Consider the following 18,309-nt stretch of genomic DNA (forward strand, 5'->3'; position numbering starts at 1 on the left):
TCAATCGTCCTTTCCGTAGCATGTCTAACCTCGCAGTGTTGTGCTATCTGCATATTTTCGATAGCCATAGCTGTCTCCTCCACACACAATCTTTTCGCACTCTCGTTTCCAGACATGCCGTTCCACAAAGTTCTAAAAAGAACAAGTTCGGCAGCGGTCTAGTAATAAAGAGCGAAGAGTTTAACAGTTAGCTCCAAGCAGAATCCCTCCAACCTTATCGGTGGACGTAAAATGAAAATGAAAATGCCTCCTTCTTCTTCCGAAAACTCTCACCTTTTATTTTCCTCTCAGACTCCCTGTTACCCAATCACCGTTCAGAACAACCTGAATCGTCTCTGGTCGCCCGTGGGAAAATGTCCATTGATGATTCACCCTCCACCATGGGAAAAATGCAGGACATCTGGAGTATTTGACACTGTCGCCTTTCGAAGACACGATTTATTTCCCTGGGAAACGCACGTGTGGTTCCTTATCTGGATTAGCACTAAATGGCCAGATGACCGTACTTAAAAGGAGGGTCTTCCATTTGGCAATCTGGAGGCACTTAACACTGTGGGAGTTTCGTTGATGAAGAATGGCCCGGAATGTACATTATCGAGTGTGGGAAAAAGGAATGTCACAGTGGTCACCCAGGAAGAAGCTGATTCATTACACTACCATCTACTATATGACTTCAGTGTATAAAATTTTAAATAAATTTCATTAAATCTGTCAATAACGTGTTACTCGTAATAATTTCGTTAATTAAATCAACAAAATTATTCGGATATAATTAAAGAAATATACATATCGTGATCCGTTTTATGATATTTTGGGAATGGAGAGAAATACTTCAATATCTTTTTTTTGAGACAACAGAAATGTAGCAATAACGAAACAAAATAATTAAAATCTACTTTAATACGATCCTTCAGCCATAAAGTTAAGTTTAGCTTCATGCTTTTTTTGAGATTAATTCTCACTTCAATTGCTATATCTCAAATTATCAATTGATATGTTGAGAAGGGATTCTGTAAGTACTTTCAAATTTTTTTAAAAGCAAACGAAGACAAGACTGGATAAAACATGAAAAACAGGAAATGTGAATAAATTTTTACATTGGGTTCGAGTTTGTTTATATTTTAAGGCACAAACGTTGTCTTTGGCTAAGATCAGCCACGCACATGGCATTAAAATATTTATATCAGTTTTTCATAAAATTCGAAGCATGGGATGTGTTAGAAAATCCAATTGGAAAAGAAAAAAAAAAGTAATGAAAATTACGGAACAATGATATAAGACATGGCCTAGTGTTTAAAAGCTGGGCTATTGTTTATATATGATTATTAAAAAAGTTATACTTTTTAAAAACTTAAACAGGTTAACATGAGGAGTTTTCGAAACCAGACCGCCTAAATCGAGTTGAGACATGTGGAAAAATATTAGACACTATGAAACAAGAATGTGTAAAACAGACATAGAGCAATTACAAATTGAGCAAAACAGTGCTGGTTTCCCCCATCCGATTTGACATTGGATGTGATGAAGACATTTCACGACGATGATTTATTAGTTCGTGTAAACCGGCATTTAACCCCCTTCTTCGCCAAGTTGCGATAACGCGCCAAAGCTAGCAACCATTTTCTCTAGACCGACAAACTTATTATCTTTCGTCTTTATTATACGCTATGATTGGACATCTGCTCCCTCGCTTTTGAACATTTCGCAAAATACGGCGCAAGACCGTTGTTAGCGATTTTTGAAAATTGCGCCAAGCAGGGGTTTAAACTCCGGTCGTACCATTAGTTCTCTGAGTTTATCGCCAATACAATCACCTTGAGTATAATAATTTTGTTTGCAGCCCTTCAATTACTATTTCGTTGCCTCAGCTTATCTTATTTTTTGGCATTAGCGACTTGACATCATTGGCGATAAGATGGAACGTATTAAAATAGGTTTCAAACGATACAACTAAAGAAAATTTTTCTGAAGAAATTTGTAGAGGAAAGACTATTGTACGACACATGTACAGAAGACTGTAATTTAGAAGTCTTTTATATATCTATTTTCATTTCTGTGCTATGAATTAAGCTAAGTTCACTTGAATCACAAATTTCAGCATAGCAAACAGTTTCTGAATTCATTTCTGGATTTCAAATGTGATTAATATGTTTTTGAAATCCTCTACCCGAATCAATAGCCTTCATCTTTGAGTTCTCCTCGTTCCTTGGCTCTTTTTCGTCTCCGTTTGGCCTCAATAGAACGTCTTCTTGAAGATCTCCTGTTTCTGGACCTATTACGACTGTGTCTTCTTTCCGCTGCTGCCCCCGATTTTGCGCGTCTTCTGCCTACACATTTTCCAACATGCTCCGAGACCTTACAAGAACCATTGATGATATTGAGATCCATGATTTTATCTGAATCAACTTGAACTGTTTTGTTCAGATGAAATGAATCATTGATTGAGTTAATTTAAAAAGAAGAATATCATTCAAAAAATTTTCAAATGAAGCAGATCGCTATATTACAAACGATAATTTGGATTCCAAAAACAAAATATATACATTTAAAAAAAATGAATTTAGCTTAAAAAAATCTACTTTTCTTTGAAAAGATAAATTTAGCTATCTACAAAATGTTTATACACTTTATCTTAAATATTGCATTAAGCTTAAATATTACCATCCCATGCTTCACGAGCTGCTATCTGTGAAATGAGCGTTTATGGATTAATTAATTTAAAGCAATGTAAATTTCTTTAAGATTAGTAACCGGTATTTTATTTGTTAAAGAAAAATTAGTTTTGGATTATACGAAGATGAGTTGTGTTTTGGTATGCATTATACATACCATGCATTTGGTATGCATTATGCATACCATTATGCATTTAGTTGCATTATGTTGTATCGCTTCGATCACACTGATTTATTGTATCGTTCTATATAGTACGTATGATAAGATAAAAATATGTGACAACATTAAAACCGTGGAAACCAAAGAAACAAAGCAAAATTTCTCAAAATCCTAGAATGTTTTTTAAAATACTGAACAAGTTATCCAGTCATACTAACCCCGATATTAAAACTAATGGAATCATTTTTCATAACAATAGATATTTAAGCAATTCAAACTAAACTTTCTGCAAAAAATATTTCATCACATAATTATGAACTGGATCCTATTCTGATGGACTACAGTAATGGCAACCAATTTTTAAATAGCAGTATCAAAATCTGGGAACTCAAAAGAGCCATACAGAAAACGAGACACTCCGCAGCAGGTGCAGATAACATCCCAGCGGCCTGATTAAAAAAACTTGATGATACGGCCTTTTGCAAAATCCTCGATATTTTTCAATAGCAATTAAATTTCTCTTTACTTCTAAACGATCGGAAACATGCCATCATAGTTCCAATCCCAAAACCAAACAAAGATAAAGCAAAAATAACCTCCTATAGACCAATAGCTCTAACTTCAGTTTTTCTAATATTTTCGAACGCATCTTAGCCTATAACTCAATATTTAACTCGCTACAACAAAAACAACATGAACCAACATGGTTTTATTCCTTTCAGAGAGCCAAACAGCAACATATGAAATCTATTCAGCAATATCTGAGGCACATAGAAAGAAACACTTTTTTGTTGTTGTTGTTGGTGGTGTTAGTCTCAATCTCAAAAGTGCCTACGACTCAATTCCTATAGATGACCTCATTTATAAATGTCTCCAACTTGGCATTACAGGCAAGATCGCTAAATGAATGCACAACTTTCTTCAAGAAAGAACGTTTCAAATTAGTTGGCTAGACACTAATCCTGATCCAAATCTCTTTCATAAAGACCTTCCGCAGGGAAGAGTTCTCTCTCCGATTCTTTGTCATTTTCATGAATGATCTTTTTGAAACATTAGACACAAATGTCGACTGTTCCATCTTTGCCGATGATATTTTTGCTTATTGTTCTCATCCTTCAATGAATTATATTAAACCTAAATTGCAAAATACATTGGGAAATATTTATAAATGGTGCTCTTGTTATAAAATTTCCATTCGCGCTGAAAAAAGTGCTATAATTGATCTCTCTAGGAAGCGCACAATTTTACTTCCGTATATAACGTATGGCAGATTTCCGCTTACATGGAATGAATTGATCAAATATCTTGGAATTCCGTTTGTTAAACTAATCAAAATGGCAAAATTTTAGAGTTTTAGAAATAAGGAACTTAAAAAAAAATGCCAAGTTTCCAATTTTTAGGATCTATGAGACACGGCCCAATAACAAAGAAAAAAAAATCACAATCGTTAATAACAGCATACTTAATTTATTCTATTACAGTAGTCCCATCATTAACAAATTCTATGAAACGCATCCGAAATCCCGTAATACAATTCAACAATGACACTGAGAATAGCACTTTCCGTCCCCATCTGGACACCCAATACCATTTTATAAAATTTTCAGGGCAAGAAATACTTTCAGAAAAAATTAAGCGCCTTGTAATCCTTTCTCACCTTTAACCGACAATTTTGATGACCTAAATGTCCTATTGACTGAAAAGAATGAAGAAATGCTCAAAGTTACGTTTCAAAACCTTAATTGTTCTCCAAAGCATCTAATAAGAATACAATTTTTCCCCATTCTAACCCCGACCTTTGTGAAATTTTTCTGATCGATTTCAGTTTCCAAAACATTGAATTTCCATCTACTGTCATCGCAGCAAACTTCACTGAATGCATCCAGAAGACATTTCCGAATCCTTTCATCATAGCCGTTGATTTTTTCAAAATCATAGCACTTCACCTCAATTGCTGGCATTTCTTGTTTCCAGAAAATTTATTTATCGCATTAATGCCATAAACTCCAGCTGACGTTTACAGCTGAAGTTTTAGCTATCTGCCAAGATCTGGATGAACTGACAATCCCAAATAAAGATATACTAATTCTTTCGCACAGTTATTCTGCTTTGATTGCACTTAAAAATATTAATTTCTATTCGCCTAAAATTATTCAAACACTAACCTCAAAAATTTACACAAAGAAAAATTTGAAAAAAAAAAAAAATCTCTTTTCTATGGGTATCTGGCCACTCTGGTATCGCATGGGACGAAAAAGCCGACACTCTTACAAAAGCAGTCTAGAAATCCACGCCATTCATAAAGTGGATCTTCCCGGAGAATACGATCTCCAATCTGAGAAAAAAAAACTCGGGCCAAATCACCTCAAATAATTATCACAAGAGCAAATATCTAGCTTTGATCGGGCATTTCCCAGACATCGACACAATCCCCAATTGGACTAAAAGTAGGGTTCAAGGCAAACTTATAGCTTGGGTGATTTGTAAAATGATCATTACTCCAAGTCTTCTCTCAGACAACCCCTTGTGCCTCAAATGCAACGAAGACAGCGACATTTCCCATACCTTGTTAAAATGCTCAAAATATACAGATGTGCAGAGAGGCGCTCTGGAAAAAAACTCAACATCCGACAGCCAAACATTTCTTTTGTCTCAAGCTGTCGCAAGCAAATACCATCTAAACATCTTTATTCAAGCCCTCAAAAGTATTTTTATATCCATTAACTGTAACTTTTTCGCTCCTATGGGTTGTTGTTGTTGTTGTTGTATGATGTTTAGTGGCTCAAGGGCCATATTTGGCCATACTGCGCCAAGCAAATGGTAAAATAAAACATTCATATATAGGTGTTTTAATACATTAGTTAAAATCTAAAAGGAGATCAAATAAAATTCTGTATAGTATAATAATGCAATACAATAAGATAAAACTTTTCTGAATGAATGCCAGATAAATGACATGAACGTAATGACCATAAAGGTAAAACTAAAGCTCACAATACTAAATGTATATATAAAAGTTAATTGACTTTAAAAACTTAAAAATACTCGGGTGGTATCTCTCACCCACCAAGTCCTGCAAATTTAATTGCGATGATTCAAAAAAAAAAAGAACACGATTTAAATTAAAAGCAGGGCATTCAATTAAAATATGATTTACTGTAAAATCCACATGACATGTTGGGCACTTTGGCGCCGCATCACCAAAAATGAGATGTCGGTGTGTGTAACGCGTATGACCTATACGGAGACGAGTCAATTTTACGTCAGTCTCGCGTGTAGGCAGAACAGACCACAATCCAATAATAGGTTTGATGGAATGCAGTTTATTTTGTGTCCGGAGGTCCCACGTTGATTGCCAAGTAGAAAAAATGTGTTTCACCAAGGCCTTTTTGACATCGCAATAAGGAAGTCCGTGAGACAAAACAGTATTTGCTGATTTTGCCGCCGAATCAGCCATTTCATTTCCAGAGATGCCGAGGTGACCCGGAACCCAGCAAAAATTGATTTGAAAACCCTTTTTTTTCAAGAGACTCAAAGCGAACAAAATTTCTATAGCTATCGGGTGCATCCGATTATGATAATGAGAAAGTGCTTCTAATGCACTCAGGCTGTCTGTATAAATAATGAATTTTCGCTGAAGGGATGGTGAAATTTTCTGTACAGCGCAGAATATACCCATTAACTCAGCTGTGAATACGGAACAACAATTATGAAGACAGTAGCTCAGCGTATCAGACGGGAATACGATTCCACAACCAACATGACCATCTGATTTTGAGCCATCTGTGAAAATTGGTATAGAGGAAGAGTACTGGTTGCGATGGTAGAGATAAAGCTGTTGAAAAACAATCGGAGCAGTTGATGATTTATCAAATCCGAGAAAGGGATTTAAAAAGGAAAACTCTGGAGTGTCCCATGGCGGAAAGCATGACATATCAGCCGATTTAAGAATGATATTCTCAAGGTTCGAGCCTTGTACAAGAATTTTGGCTCGTTCACAGAATGGGGGGATATGAAACGGACGAGCATCATATAATCTGCGAAGGCCAACTGGGAGTGTAATTTCAGACACGGGATGTCCTGACAGAGATATAGTTCGAAAATGATATAAAGCGGACAATTTTTTTCGTCTTAAATTAAGGGGCAATTGGTGACAAATAACGTATAGGCTTTCAACTGGTGAGGTGCGAAATGCTCCTGAGCAGATTCGCAAAGCAGAGTGGTGCACAGTATCCAGTCGTCGCAAAACGGAATCTCGAGCAGAACCATACACCATACATCCATAATCTATGCGGGAAAGTATGATTGCTTCATATATACGGAGTAAGGAGGTTCGATCGGCCCCCCAAGATGTTCTGGAGAGTACCTTCAAAATATTTAAGGCCTTCTCGCACTTCTTTCGCAGTTGAAGAACATGCGGAAGGAAAATGAGTCTACGATCGAAAATCACTCCCAAAAACCGTATTTCATCCACAACTGGAATAGGTGTATTCTGTATGTGGATAACAGGATCTACATGCATACTTCTCTTCCGACAAAAATGTACGCATCTACTCTTTTCCGGAGAAATTGTGTGCCCGTTATTGTTGCACCAAGCTACCATATTGTTAACAGCATTTTGTAGCTGTCGCTCAATGAGGCTCATATTGCTTCCTTGACATGATATATGCAGGTCATCAACATACAGGCTTCCATGAACAGATTGTGGCAAATGATTTAAAATTTGACTTAAATGAACTATAAAAAGTGTTACGCTGAGGACACTTCCCTGCGGAACACCCTCAGCTTGTATAAAACGATTTGAGTAAAAATTACCAACACGAACACGAAAAGTACGAAGTGATAAAAAGTTTTGTAAAAATATGGGCATGTTTCCTCTAAAACCAAATTTATAAAGGGTAGAAAGTATGCCATAGCGCCATGTATGGTCGTGTGCCTTTTCGATATCAAAGTAAATAGAGACTAGATGATTTCTCCTTACAAACGCGTTGCGAATTTGGGTTTCCAGTAATATGAGGTTGTCAAAAGTAGAACGACCTCGACGGAAACCACTTTGCAACGGGGGGATGCATCTTTCTTTCTCTAATTCATAGATGAGGCGGGCATTGACCATGCGTTCTAGAGTTTTGCACACGCAACTGGTCAAAGCAATTGGCCTGTAGTGCAGAGGGTTTTCGGGATTTTTACCGGGTTTTAAGATTGGAATCACAATAGCTTCGTGCCATTGTGAAGGGTATTTCTGCTCAGTCCATATTCTATTAAATAATATCAACAGATTGGAAAGGGAGATGGTATTCAAATGGCGGAGCATGTTATATGTGATTCCATCTGGCCCTGGACTGGTATCATGGGCTTGAGACAAGGCCGTTTCTAGTTCAAACCTCCCAAATTCAGAGTTATATGGGAAAGCATTCCTGTTATGGAAACGCAAAGGCAAACGTTCTGCAGGTTTCTTAATTGCTAGAAAATCAGAGTTGTAAGTTCCAATTGCGGAAACCTGTTCAAAAGCCTTTCCGAGAATATTAGCTATGTCTAATGGGGCAGAATGCGTTACATTTCCAACTTTTAATACAGGAAAGAACGATTCCCGATAAATCCCATTTGCGGCTTTGACTTTTCTCCACAAAATCTTACTGGAGGTGCAGGATGTAATAGAAGAAACAAAGGACTTCCAAGATTCCCTTTGACTAAGGCGACGAATACGTCGAGCATAGGCTTTGGCACATTTAAAAGCAAGAAGATTTTCTGTAGTTGGGTATCTCCTGAAAATATTCCAACACCTTTTCTGTTTCTTATAACTGTCGCGACATGCGTCATTCCACCACGGTCTACGAAATCGTCTTAGACGTGGTGAACTTATGGGAATACTTCTATTAGCGGCGTTCATTATGACATCAGTGACATGTTGTAAAGCTTCCGAAATGTCTACACCTCTTACCATGTCCTCTGTGATAACTGCCAGTTGTGTGAAAGCATCCCAATCTGCCCTATGGAATAGGAAATGTGGACTGCGAAGATCCGTATTTCCTCTATCAATATTAGAGACAATAATTGGGAAGTGATCACTATTATATAAATCATCACATACTTGAAAGTTTACCATTGGAAGAAGTTCAGGTGAACACATGGCTAGATCAAGACTATGGAAGCTGCGTGTAGGCTCATGGAAATATGTTTTTTCCTCATTGTTGAGCAGGCAGAGACAGTTGTTAGAAATAAATTGTTCAATCTGCCGCCCACGAGAGTTTGTACAATCAGAACCCCACAACGTACTGTGCCCATTGAAGTCACCCAATATAATGAAAGGGGACGGAAGTTGGTCCACTAAGTCATCAAGTTCATGTTGACGAATAACATCATGAGGTGGTAAGTAAATAGAGCAGACTGTGACCAAAGTTCGTTCGTGAACTTGCACAGCCACAGCCTGCAGGGGTGTATCCAATTTGAGAGATGTGCTCGGATATAGATTTGAAGTAAAGATACAGACACCACCAGAGGTTCGGGTTCCTGTGTCTGCATCTTTCCGAACACAGTTATAGCCTCTTATTTTGATAGGGATGTTGGGTGTCAAGAAAGTTTCTTGTACCCCAAGGCAGATTGGATGAAATTTGTTTAAAATGGACTTGATGTCAGAAAGTTTGGATCTAATGCCGCGACAATTCCAAGAGAGGAAAGTACCCATTAAGAAAATCTTTTTGCAAGGGAGGTTCTGGGAACAATGTTCGGAGGTTGCGAAGCATTGCAACTCATTTCAAATTCATCCTCCTCCTCAGACGGATGGAGTGAGATGGTTGCCGGACTTTTCTTGGAGCCACTAAAAATGGATGTTAAGTCTTTATGAGCGACCCCTTTGTTTGCAAGTCCAAGGGCTACAGAACTGCGTAAAGTAGTTTTTTTAAGTTTATGAGAAATGTCTTTTGCAACCAAGCCACGCTTGGAGAGTTTTAACTTCAAAGATTTATTTGTTTTTGGTTTGGGTTTATGTGCAACAGCGTTACTACTTTCAGGAGTACTGGTCAAAGATGCCTCAGTGTCGGATTCGGAAATTTTTTCCTGAGTTTTCTCTTTATTGACTGTTTTTTTACAGTTTGGGCAACTACAATTTTCACAGAAAGATTTTTGCACAACGGATGCATAGCTCACACCAGGTTTGGGTGTTGATGCTAAAATTTTCCGTCTTGCTTCGGGATAGGATATGTCCTCTTTAAATTTTATGCTTGTAATTTGCTTTTCAAGCTGCCAGCGTTCACACGATTTGGAATATGAGGCATGGCAACCACTGCAATTTACGCACTTTTCTTGCGCCGTGCACTGCTGGCTGTCGTGACCTTTCTCAGCACAGCGTGCGCAAGTGAGTGTTCCTCGACAATTAATTTTGGAATGCCCAAAGCGCTGACACTGAAAACATCGCAAAGGATTTGGTATATATTGCCGAACTGGCAATCTTATGTACCCCGCATATATGCATTCAGGTAATTTCGTAGAATGAAAAGTTAAAATATAGTGCTTTGTTGGTAAAATTTGCCCTTCTCTTCGAATGGTAATTTGGCGTATATGCGTTACACCTTGAGGTTTCAGTTCGTGTGTTTTTTCCTCAATAGGAACATTAAACAGTTCCCCGCAGGTAATAACACCTTTTGAATAATTTAATGAGTTATGAGGAGTGACCGCAATAGGGAACGTAGCCAAAGCCTTCAATTTAATGATTTGTTGGGCTTGCTTTTTCGTGCAAACTTCCACCAACAAATCACCTGAACGCATCTTTCTAATAGAGGAAACTTCGCCTACAGTTGCTGCGATGGCTTTCTGTACCAGAAATGGGGAGACAGAATTAAAGGTTTCATTTTTTTCAGATATACGCTTCATGATAAAATACGTGTCAAATTGATTCATGTTTGTAGTAAATTTAGGAACATTTTTACGCCCACTGAAGGGACCACGTTTGGAGGAGCCCATACGATATGATATAAGATTCGGGCCCGACGGCACCGCCCACCATGGAGCCCAACAAGGGAAGGCAGCCACCGGCTCTGGCCATTCCCAGCCTCGGCGCTTACCTTGGTGCTAGCCGGAACCTATACGCTCGGAGTTACCCCCGGGGACAGTGACCACCCTTAACGCCAAGCCCAAGGAGTAACCCCTTCGCTTGATCCCTAGCAGACTAGCCACTCAGGTGACTAGCTACCAGCCGATTGATGCACAGGGGACCACAGTGCACCACCCGTCTTTCAAATGGGTCGCCATGCACGGCCAACACGTGGGACATTGGCTGTCCATGAGAAGCAAGAAGCAAACAGAGCGGCGACAGCTTCTCATGGAGAGCTCCCTCGCTTGCCGTCGAGGGAAAGAAAAAACAAGGCAGAAAGCAGAAGGCGAAGAGGAGTATAAACATAAAGGGAGTATAGATCCCTGGGTACCTCGGGATTGGACACCCGTACTCACCTATAGTTGGTGAGCCCCTGAGGGGTCGCTCCTATGGGATAACAGCCTTCGTCGCTATATCCCTCACTGTTTATATTCAAGTTCAGCTTTGGTTTTTGTTTTGTTTTATAGAGAAGTCAATAAATATCAGAAATAAATATAAATGAAAGTAAATTTTTTAAGTGTTACTATATACCTGCCCACAAGATGCTTCATTAGTTTTTCAGAACGCGATCCAATTCTATTATATCTGAAGATGCAGAAAGCAAAGAAACTGAAGCTAATACAAGAACACGGTTGGGTTGAATCCTAGCTTAGTGTGCCTTTGAGCTTGTCACCAATATGGTATCTATCATACAAGCAAGCGAAATAGTTCTCCTAGTAACCCTGAAGTTAATTTGTTTACTATTTTTTCGCTCGTTGAGTTGTACATCTATTGCAACAACTTTGTGAGGGGTGAAAATTAAAAATAATCAACAAATAAATATCTATTAAAGAATTTAATTAAATTACGTATTATGATAGTATGATGAAAGTATTATTACTGCTAATAAAACATTCTAATCTTATTTCTAAAATAAAATACAACAAATATTATTTAATCATTTTACAATTCTTACTGAGTTACTTTGCTCTAATTAAAATCATCTGAATTTTTTCAGAATAGAAAATAAAAATAAAAACATCTGTTCGAGTTTTTTAAAATAGTTTGCTCCATAATTTTTCATTTTAATGTTATAATTCTAAATTATCAGTGACAATTCGATAAATCAGTGATTGCTCAAGAATCTATGTCTGATGACTGGAATGATCAGACATATTGCAAGGATATCAGGGATATATTATTAGAGATATTATCAGGGATATTACAAATATTATCAGGGATATATTATTAGAGAATTCGACGTCTACACAACGGAGTATATATCGCGCCGACAGAGCGTTCAAAAGTGTCGCGTTTATTTATATATTTTCACAAAATAGTTCTAAATCGTTTCTTGCTTAAATAAAGAAGTAATTAAAACGATGCGAAACAATATATATTTTATAAAGTGCATAAAGAAAATAATGCAAACATTGGACTTTAATTCATTCACAAAGCAACAAATGAAAATGTGGATCTTGTGTGAAATAAGCAGGCGAGTTACAGGAAATCAGATACCCATTTTCTTTTGAGAAGACGAAAACTGGCAACGCGAAGTTTAATCTAAGTCTCAATACATCCGTCATTTGAATTAGAGTAGAATTTTAATGGGCTTGAAAGAAAGCTTTCAGAAGGCACAGAAATACCTAAAAATCAGGTGCAAATTTCATAACTTTATCCGCTCTTTCGTTACCAGCGATTACATCATGAGATGGCGCACAACAGTATAACATTGAAGCTTTGAAAAGCAGATTTGTTAAAAATCTCATAAGCAGCCGGCTTCTGGGGAAATTCAGACAGCACCTGTTGTGCTCTCTGAATTTCAGATATGTAGAAATCAGTCATTACGTATTCGCCATTCTATCCTTCCTTCTTTTCACGAAGCAAAGATTTCTTACTCCGTTACTATTTCTTGCCAAAGAATAGAGGAAATGATTAAACATAAAATTAGTTTTTTAGATACTGACAAAAGCAATGGGCATTTAAGCATCACCCATTCTGCGTCGATATTGTAACGGCTGCGTCGATTTTCTTTTCTTTCTTCATTTCCCCCCCCCATTTTATTAAGCCTTGTTACTGTAGTCGTAATACAGTTTTTTTTCCCATTTTGTCATGACCCTCGGGGGGGGGCACCTCGAAATGAGGATGAGATGCTTCCGGCATGGTGGTTGGATCTCGCCACCCTGGAGGGTACACTAATAGGTGGGGGATCTGGCTCCTCCCATCGATGACGGGACGTACTTCCTTCGGGGAGGGTTGTACCGTGGCCGGTGACGGCCCTTAGGACTCAACCACAGTTCCCGCCAATTGCTGTTGCGGCGGTCCGGTCATTCAGTTTTATGGTTTAAATCCGTGTGCCTTAGGGCGGGTCGGAGAGTTAGATGGTTGACTTCCCATTTTGTCATTGAAAAAAATATTGATCAGCTTTGTAATTAAACTAATAATAAAGAATTTATCGACTACACATTCACGAAAGAATTTATATGTTCCTAAACATCGCAGTATAGGAGAAACTAAATAAAATTTGATATTTATAAATTATTCAGCCATTAGTATTCCCTTATTGGAAGATTTATTTCGAACTTTGCTACATTATGCAACTAACTTTTCGTTGTATGATGTAAGTAGCATTTCCTTTGCTTAAAACCATGGGTCTTCCCACATATTTCGATAACGTTATACTTATCTAAAACTACTACTCGACAACATAGTTTTGACATTATATTTCGTTTATAATACATTTTAGACTGAAACAGTTCTAAACAAAAGTGGCGATTTGGGGGAAGGGTAAATAAAACCAGGCACAGAGGTAGTTAGTTTCATATTCAATATTAGTATGGTACTGAAATGCATCTAATTGAACCAGTTGTGGCCTTCATTTAATAAACTTCCATCTCAAAGAGTCGTTGATACTATTCTCCAAACTGATGACAAGACGTGTTCATTATTTCATTAATTATAAAACTGAATGGATGCTTTGTCATTCGGATTAGAAGTATAGTCTGCATAAATATTGAAGTGTTTCTCTCGAAGCGTACAGCAACCAGCAAGTGTACTTTCGTTTTATGGCACAAGATACTAGATAAGACATACCTCTCTAATCGATGTGTAGTATCGATTCATGTGCTTACGAGACTGAAAAAGCAACTACGAAAAGACGCGGCTAAATGTCAAGAAACAGATCGATTTAAACAGACTTTATGAAATCATTTAAAAAATTGCAGCAGACTGATCAAGAGCAAAATCTTTACAAGCAAACTTCAAGTCATTAAAATGCAATACGATGTGTAATTTTAAACTCCAAGTTCATATCCTTAAACATTTACTATCACTCAAAAAAGTATTGGGACACTTGGCTTAAATAACTACAAAGCTATTTATAACACTATTTATCACATTAAAAAAATGAATTAAGAAATATTTTAACATTTTGTGCACAATTTCTAAGGAAAATTTCATTGGTATTTCATTTTGATCTAACTTTTCAAATATAATTCAAAGGCAAATAGGTGTCAAATAAGTATTGCGACACTTTTGAAATGAGAAATTGAACAAATATATAGCACATCAATAGAACTGAATTTATTACCAAATTTGTAAACTATAATTTTAAACTTAAAATTTTCAATAGATAAGATTAGTTATAGAAAAATATGCCAAGAAACAAAAATATATCGGTTGATGTGGGAAATCTTGTAATAACTTATTGAAAACATGGAAACTCAGTTCGCTATATGGGACACATCTTGAAACGGAGTAGGTCTACTGTTTTTAACATTATTCAGAGGTTCAAGAAAACAAATAGTGTTCGAAACAAGCAAAGATCAGGGCTTTCAAGGACATTTAATGAACGTGGAGGGTGCTGAATTGTGAAACAAGTTCACTTTAATCCAAAAACTAGAGCATAAAAATTGAATCTGTAATATGAAAGTAAGTTCGGAAAATCTGTAAATCCTGAAACTGTAGGAAATATTTTAAGAAAACAAATACATGCCAGAGTACCTCAAAGAAAGCCCTACATCAGCAAAGCAAATAGACAAATTAGACTGGCATTTGTTAAAATGCTTATAAAGCAGGCAGCCAAAAGAATTTTGGGAAAATGTAAGTTTTGTTGATGAAAGCAAATACAACATTTTCGAATCGGATGGCAAACAAAACGTTTGGCAGTAACCAAATACAGTTATGCATAGCAAACTGTATTTTTAAAGCAAAAATGTATGGCCTACTGTCAAATATGGAGGTGGCAATCAAATAATCTGGGGTCGTATGGCAAGCACTGGCTGTAGGGAACTTACATTTTATTGGTTGTACAATAAATAAACATGTCTATCTTTACATTCTCAAACGAAATTTAAAGCAAAGTGCGAGCAAGTTGGGAATCTCAAGACATTTTAAATTATACCAAGATAATGAATCGAAACATAAAGGACTCATGACTGATATTTGCAAGTAATGGGTTCTTTACCACTATGCACAAAGTCCAGATTTGGGATTATTTTCAGCAAAAATTATATGAACATCAAATTTCTAACAAGCAGGATTTAAGAAACATTGGGTCGAAGTGAGGGCCAAATTCGATGGAACATTTTGCAAAAAATGGGTCCAACCCATACCAAATAGACTACAAGAGGTCTAAAAAGCAAAGGCAGCCCGTAAAGATATTAACTTTTAAGTTTGATTTGTTTTTATTTATTGGGAAGTGTCTCAATACATTGAGCACGTTTTTTTACTTGATTTCTTTTATTGTCAATTATAGCCATAATTGCTTTATATGAGAGTTTTGTTTGGATTATTACGATTTGTAAATACCAAAATAATATTCATTTCTTTGTTTGGGTTTCATTCGTATATTTAAACAAAATATGATAAAAATCTGTGACTTTGTGGTGAGTCTCACTATTTTTTTGACAGACCGTACAGAGCTCTATGTAGGTATTCGACTGCATAAGATTCCGTTTTTCGAAATGTAATGAAATGGATTCAAATTAAAACTCAACATCTTTTTAACAAATTTCAGACTTGACGAATAGGAATGAATTTGAAACAAACTGTTTCGAATAACATTTATATCTAAATTTCCTAATTTTATCCTAATTTCTGGTATGCGGTGAAACAGCAAATGTAAAAGATAAGAGATTTATATGCGAAATTGTGAATTTGTTGAACATCAAGACAATATATTAATAAATACGAGCAAGTGACTTGCGTTTCAGCTACAAATGTGAGGTGTGTTTATTTCGCAACAGGTCCGAGTACTATAAAAAAGCCGAGATTTTACGCATTAAAATATAGACAGTGAAAAACGGATTGTAGTTGAAGTGAATAAAAAAGTTGTAGTTATATGCCATTTAGCTATTCTACTGTAAACGCGAACATTCAGAAGATATGAAACATTTATAACGCCATTTGCAACATTAAAGGTGCGATATCTAAGCTTCGATCCCATTTCTTGAAATGAAAAGATTGTACTAATAAGTCTTTCAGATATAAATGCGTAATTTTTTTTGCAAATAAATTTAGTATAAGAAGCTGGATTATTTTTCCCAAGTAAAAAATTATATTGAATGGATTTTATTGATTGATATACATTTGAAAACTGACTGTGGTAAATTACTTCGATATTTTCAGACCATTCCCTGTCATTAATGGTAAAAGTTCAGCTTTTTTATGATACATGGAAATTGACTAGGGTATGCTAACCATACCTGGTATCTCCATTCTTCCTTCTCATCTCACCAGCCGGCTGACACCTTGTCCACCCTCTATTTTTTCACGAAGTAAGAATGGGCAGTTAAGGGTAAGAAAGCATTCCACGCTGCCTAGAGGACTGACGCTGCTTTAATACAGTCAAACCTTCTTAATGAGCATCTCGTACAACGAGTGATTCGCACAACAAGCAAAAGAAAATGCAAAATAGTAACTCCTTTAACAAGCGATGTTTCGCAGAACAAGCGGCAAGGAGATGGAGCATGCGGGATTGGCATGTATCTGTCTGAATTGAAAGCTTGTTTGAAGAGAGCTCTTGCATCTATATGGAAGAAATTTTGACCAGAAACGAAAAATTTGTCGAACGCGACTCCGGGGATCTCAACAAGTGTGACTGTGAAACCTTTATTGACAAGATTTAGTCTCTGGCCAAGATTATAGGCCTAGAGGTGCACAGCAACAAAACTGATGAGCTGATGGATGAAAAAGGCCAGAACTACCGAATAGCTTACCGAGCTGCATTCCATATCGCAACAGAAAGCTAAGGAGAAGGTTTGAAAGGAGGCAATAGATAAAATAGAGCAGCAACCTACGAATGAAATAAGGGAGATACTGAAAGCTTGGGAAATTATTGTATATTGAGAAGCAAACATACCCTGATAAGGCAGAAGCTAGTGCATTAAAAATTCTTTTAACGACAATGTTGTGTTTCATTGTTTCGCCAAATTTTGAAGTGTAGTCAACGACAGATATCTTTAGATAATTACAAAGATACATTATTATAACTTTATTATTATTATTTGAATGGAGTGTTTTGTCCTATTTTGCATGGTTTCTTATGGAAAAAATGTCCTTTAAAGAGTTTCACATTATGTGTAAAATTCGAGAATGAATTATGCTATTAATTGGAGAATGAATCATTTTTCTAATGTTACAAGGAGCATACAATTCGTTCGTCGTTGTAATTTGCTTTTTTGTTATCAGATCGAAATCCAAAATTTAATTGAAAAGTTTTTAACATTTAAATATTTAACAAAATGTTATTTTACAAAAATGCAAAAAACTATCAATTCAACAAACTCATTAGTTAGAACTTACAGCTGTTGAAGCTCTAAGACGAGTCGCTTTTAGATATCTGTTAATTATGCATATTTAGAACTCAAAAGCTAATATTAATTTTAAAATTCCATTGAGTAGAGTTCAATCGAATAATTTGAACTCCTGAGAAAATTGAAAATAATTTAATTCCTACAAAGCTGTTGTTATTCGAATACTATAATTTAGGAAGTGCATTTTTAATTACTAATTATATATTCCAAATAATCCTGATTGGCTTTACTGGAGTAATTGTTCTTTATCAAGGCCTCAGTCGTTATTTGGTAAGCAAATGGTATATAAAGAATTAGATCTTTAAGATCTAATCAGACTTGTCATATCTACTGCTTCGGAACTCGGAAAAAGTTACCCCTTGGATCTTATTTCCTATACATGGGATTATGGAATAGCATAATTTTTATTTTTGAAATATATTGAGCGAAATATAGTGGACGAGTTTTTCGAAAAATTCGAAGCAATTTGAAGACCTCGTGCATTTGTTAAATAAAAGGATTTGGGAAAATTCTAATAGTCATTAAATGGTTGACTTGTGACCAACTTTAGCTCTGTTTCGATTTGAAATTTTTAATTTTACATGAAAAACAAAAAGG

At 36.3% G+C, this 18,309-nt stretch overlaps 1 protein-coding gene across 1 annotated transcript; it reads right to left on the minus strand.

Moving 5' to 3' along the window:
* Positions 1–9,513: 9,513 nt before the first annotated feature.
* LOC129962518 (uncharacterized) lies at positions 9,514–10,725 on the minus strand. Its single transcript, XM_056076273.1, has one exon. The coding sequence runs from the start codon at positions 10,723–10,725 to the stop codon at positions 9,514–9,516; it is 1,212 nt and encodes a 403-aa protein (XP_055932248.1).
* Positions 10,726–18,309: the final 7,584 nt, after the last annotated feature.

Source organism: Argiope bruennichi, chromosome 1, assembly GCF_947563725.1.
Source record: "Argiope bruennichi chromosome 1, qqArgBrue1.1, whole genome shotgun sequence".
Classification (NCBI taxonomy): Eukaryota; Metazoa; Arthropoda; class Arachnida; order Araneae; family Araneidae; genus Argiope; species Argiope bruennichi.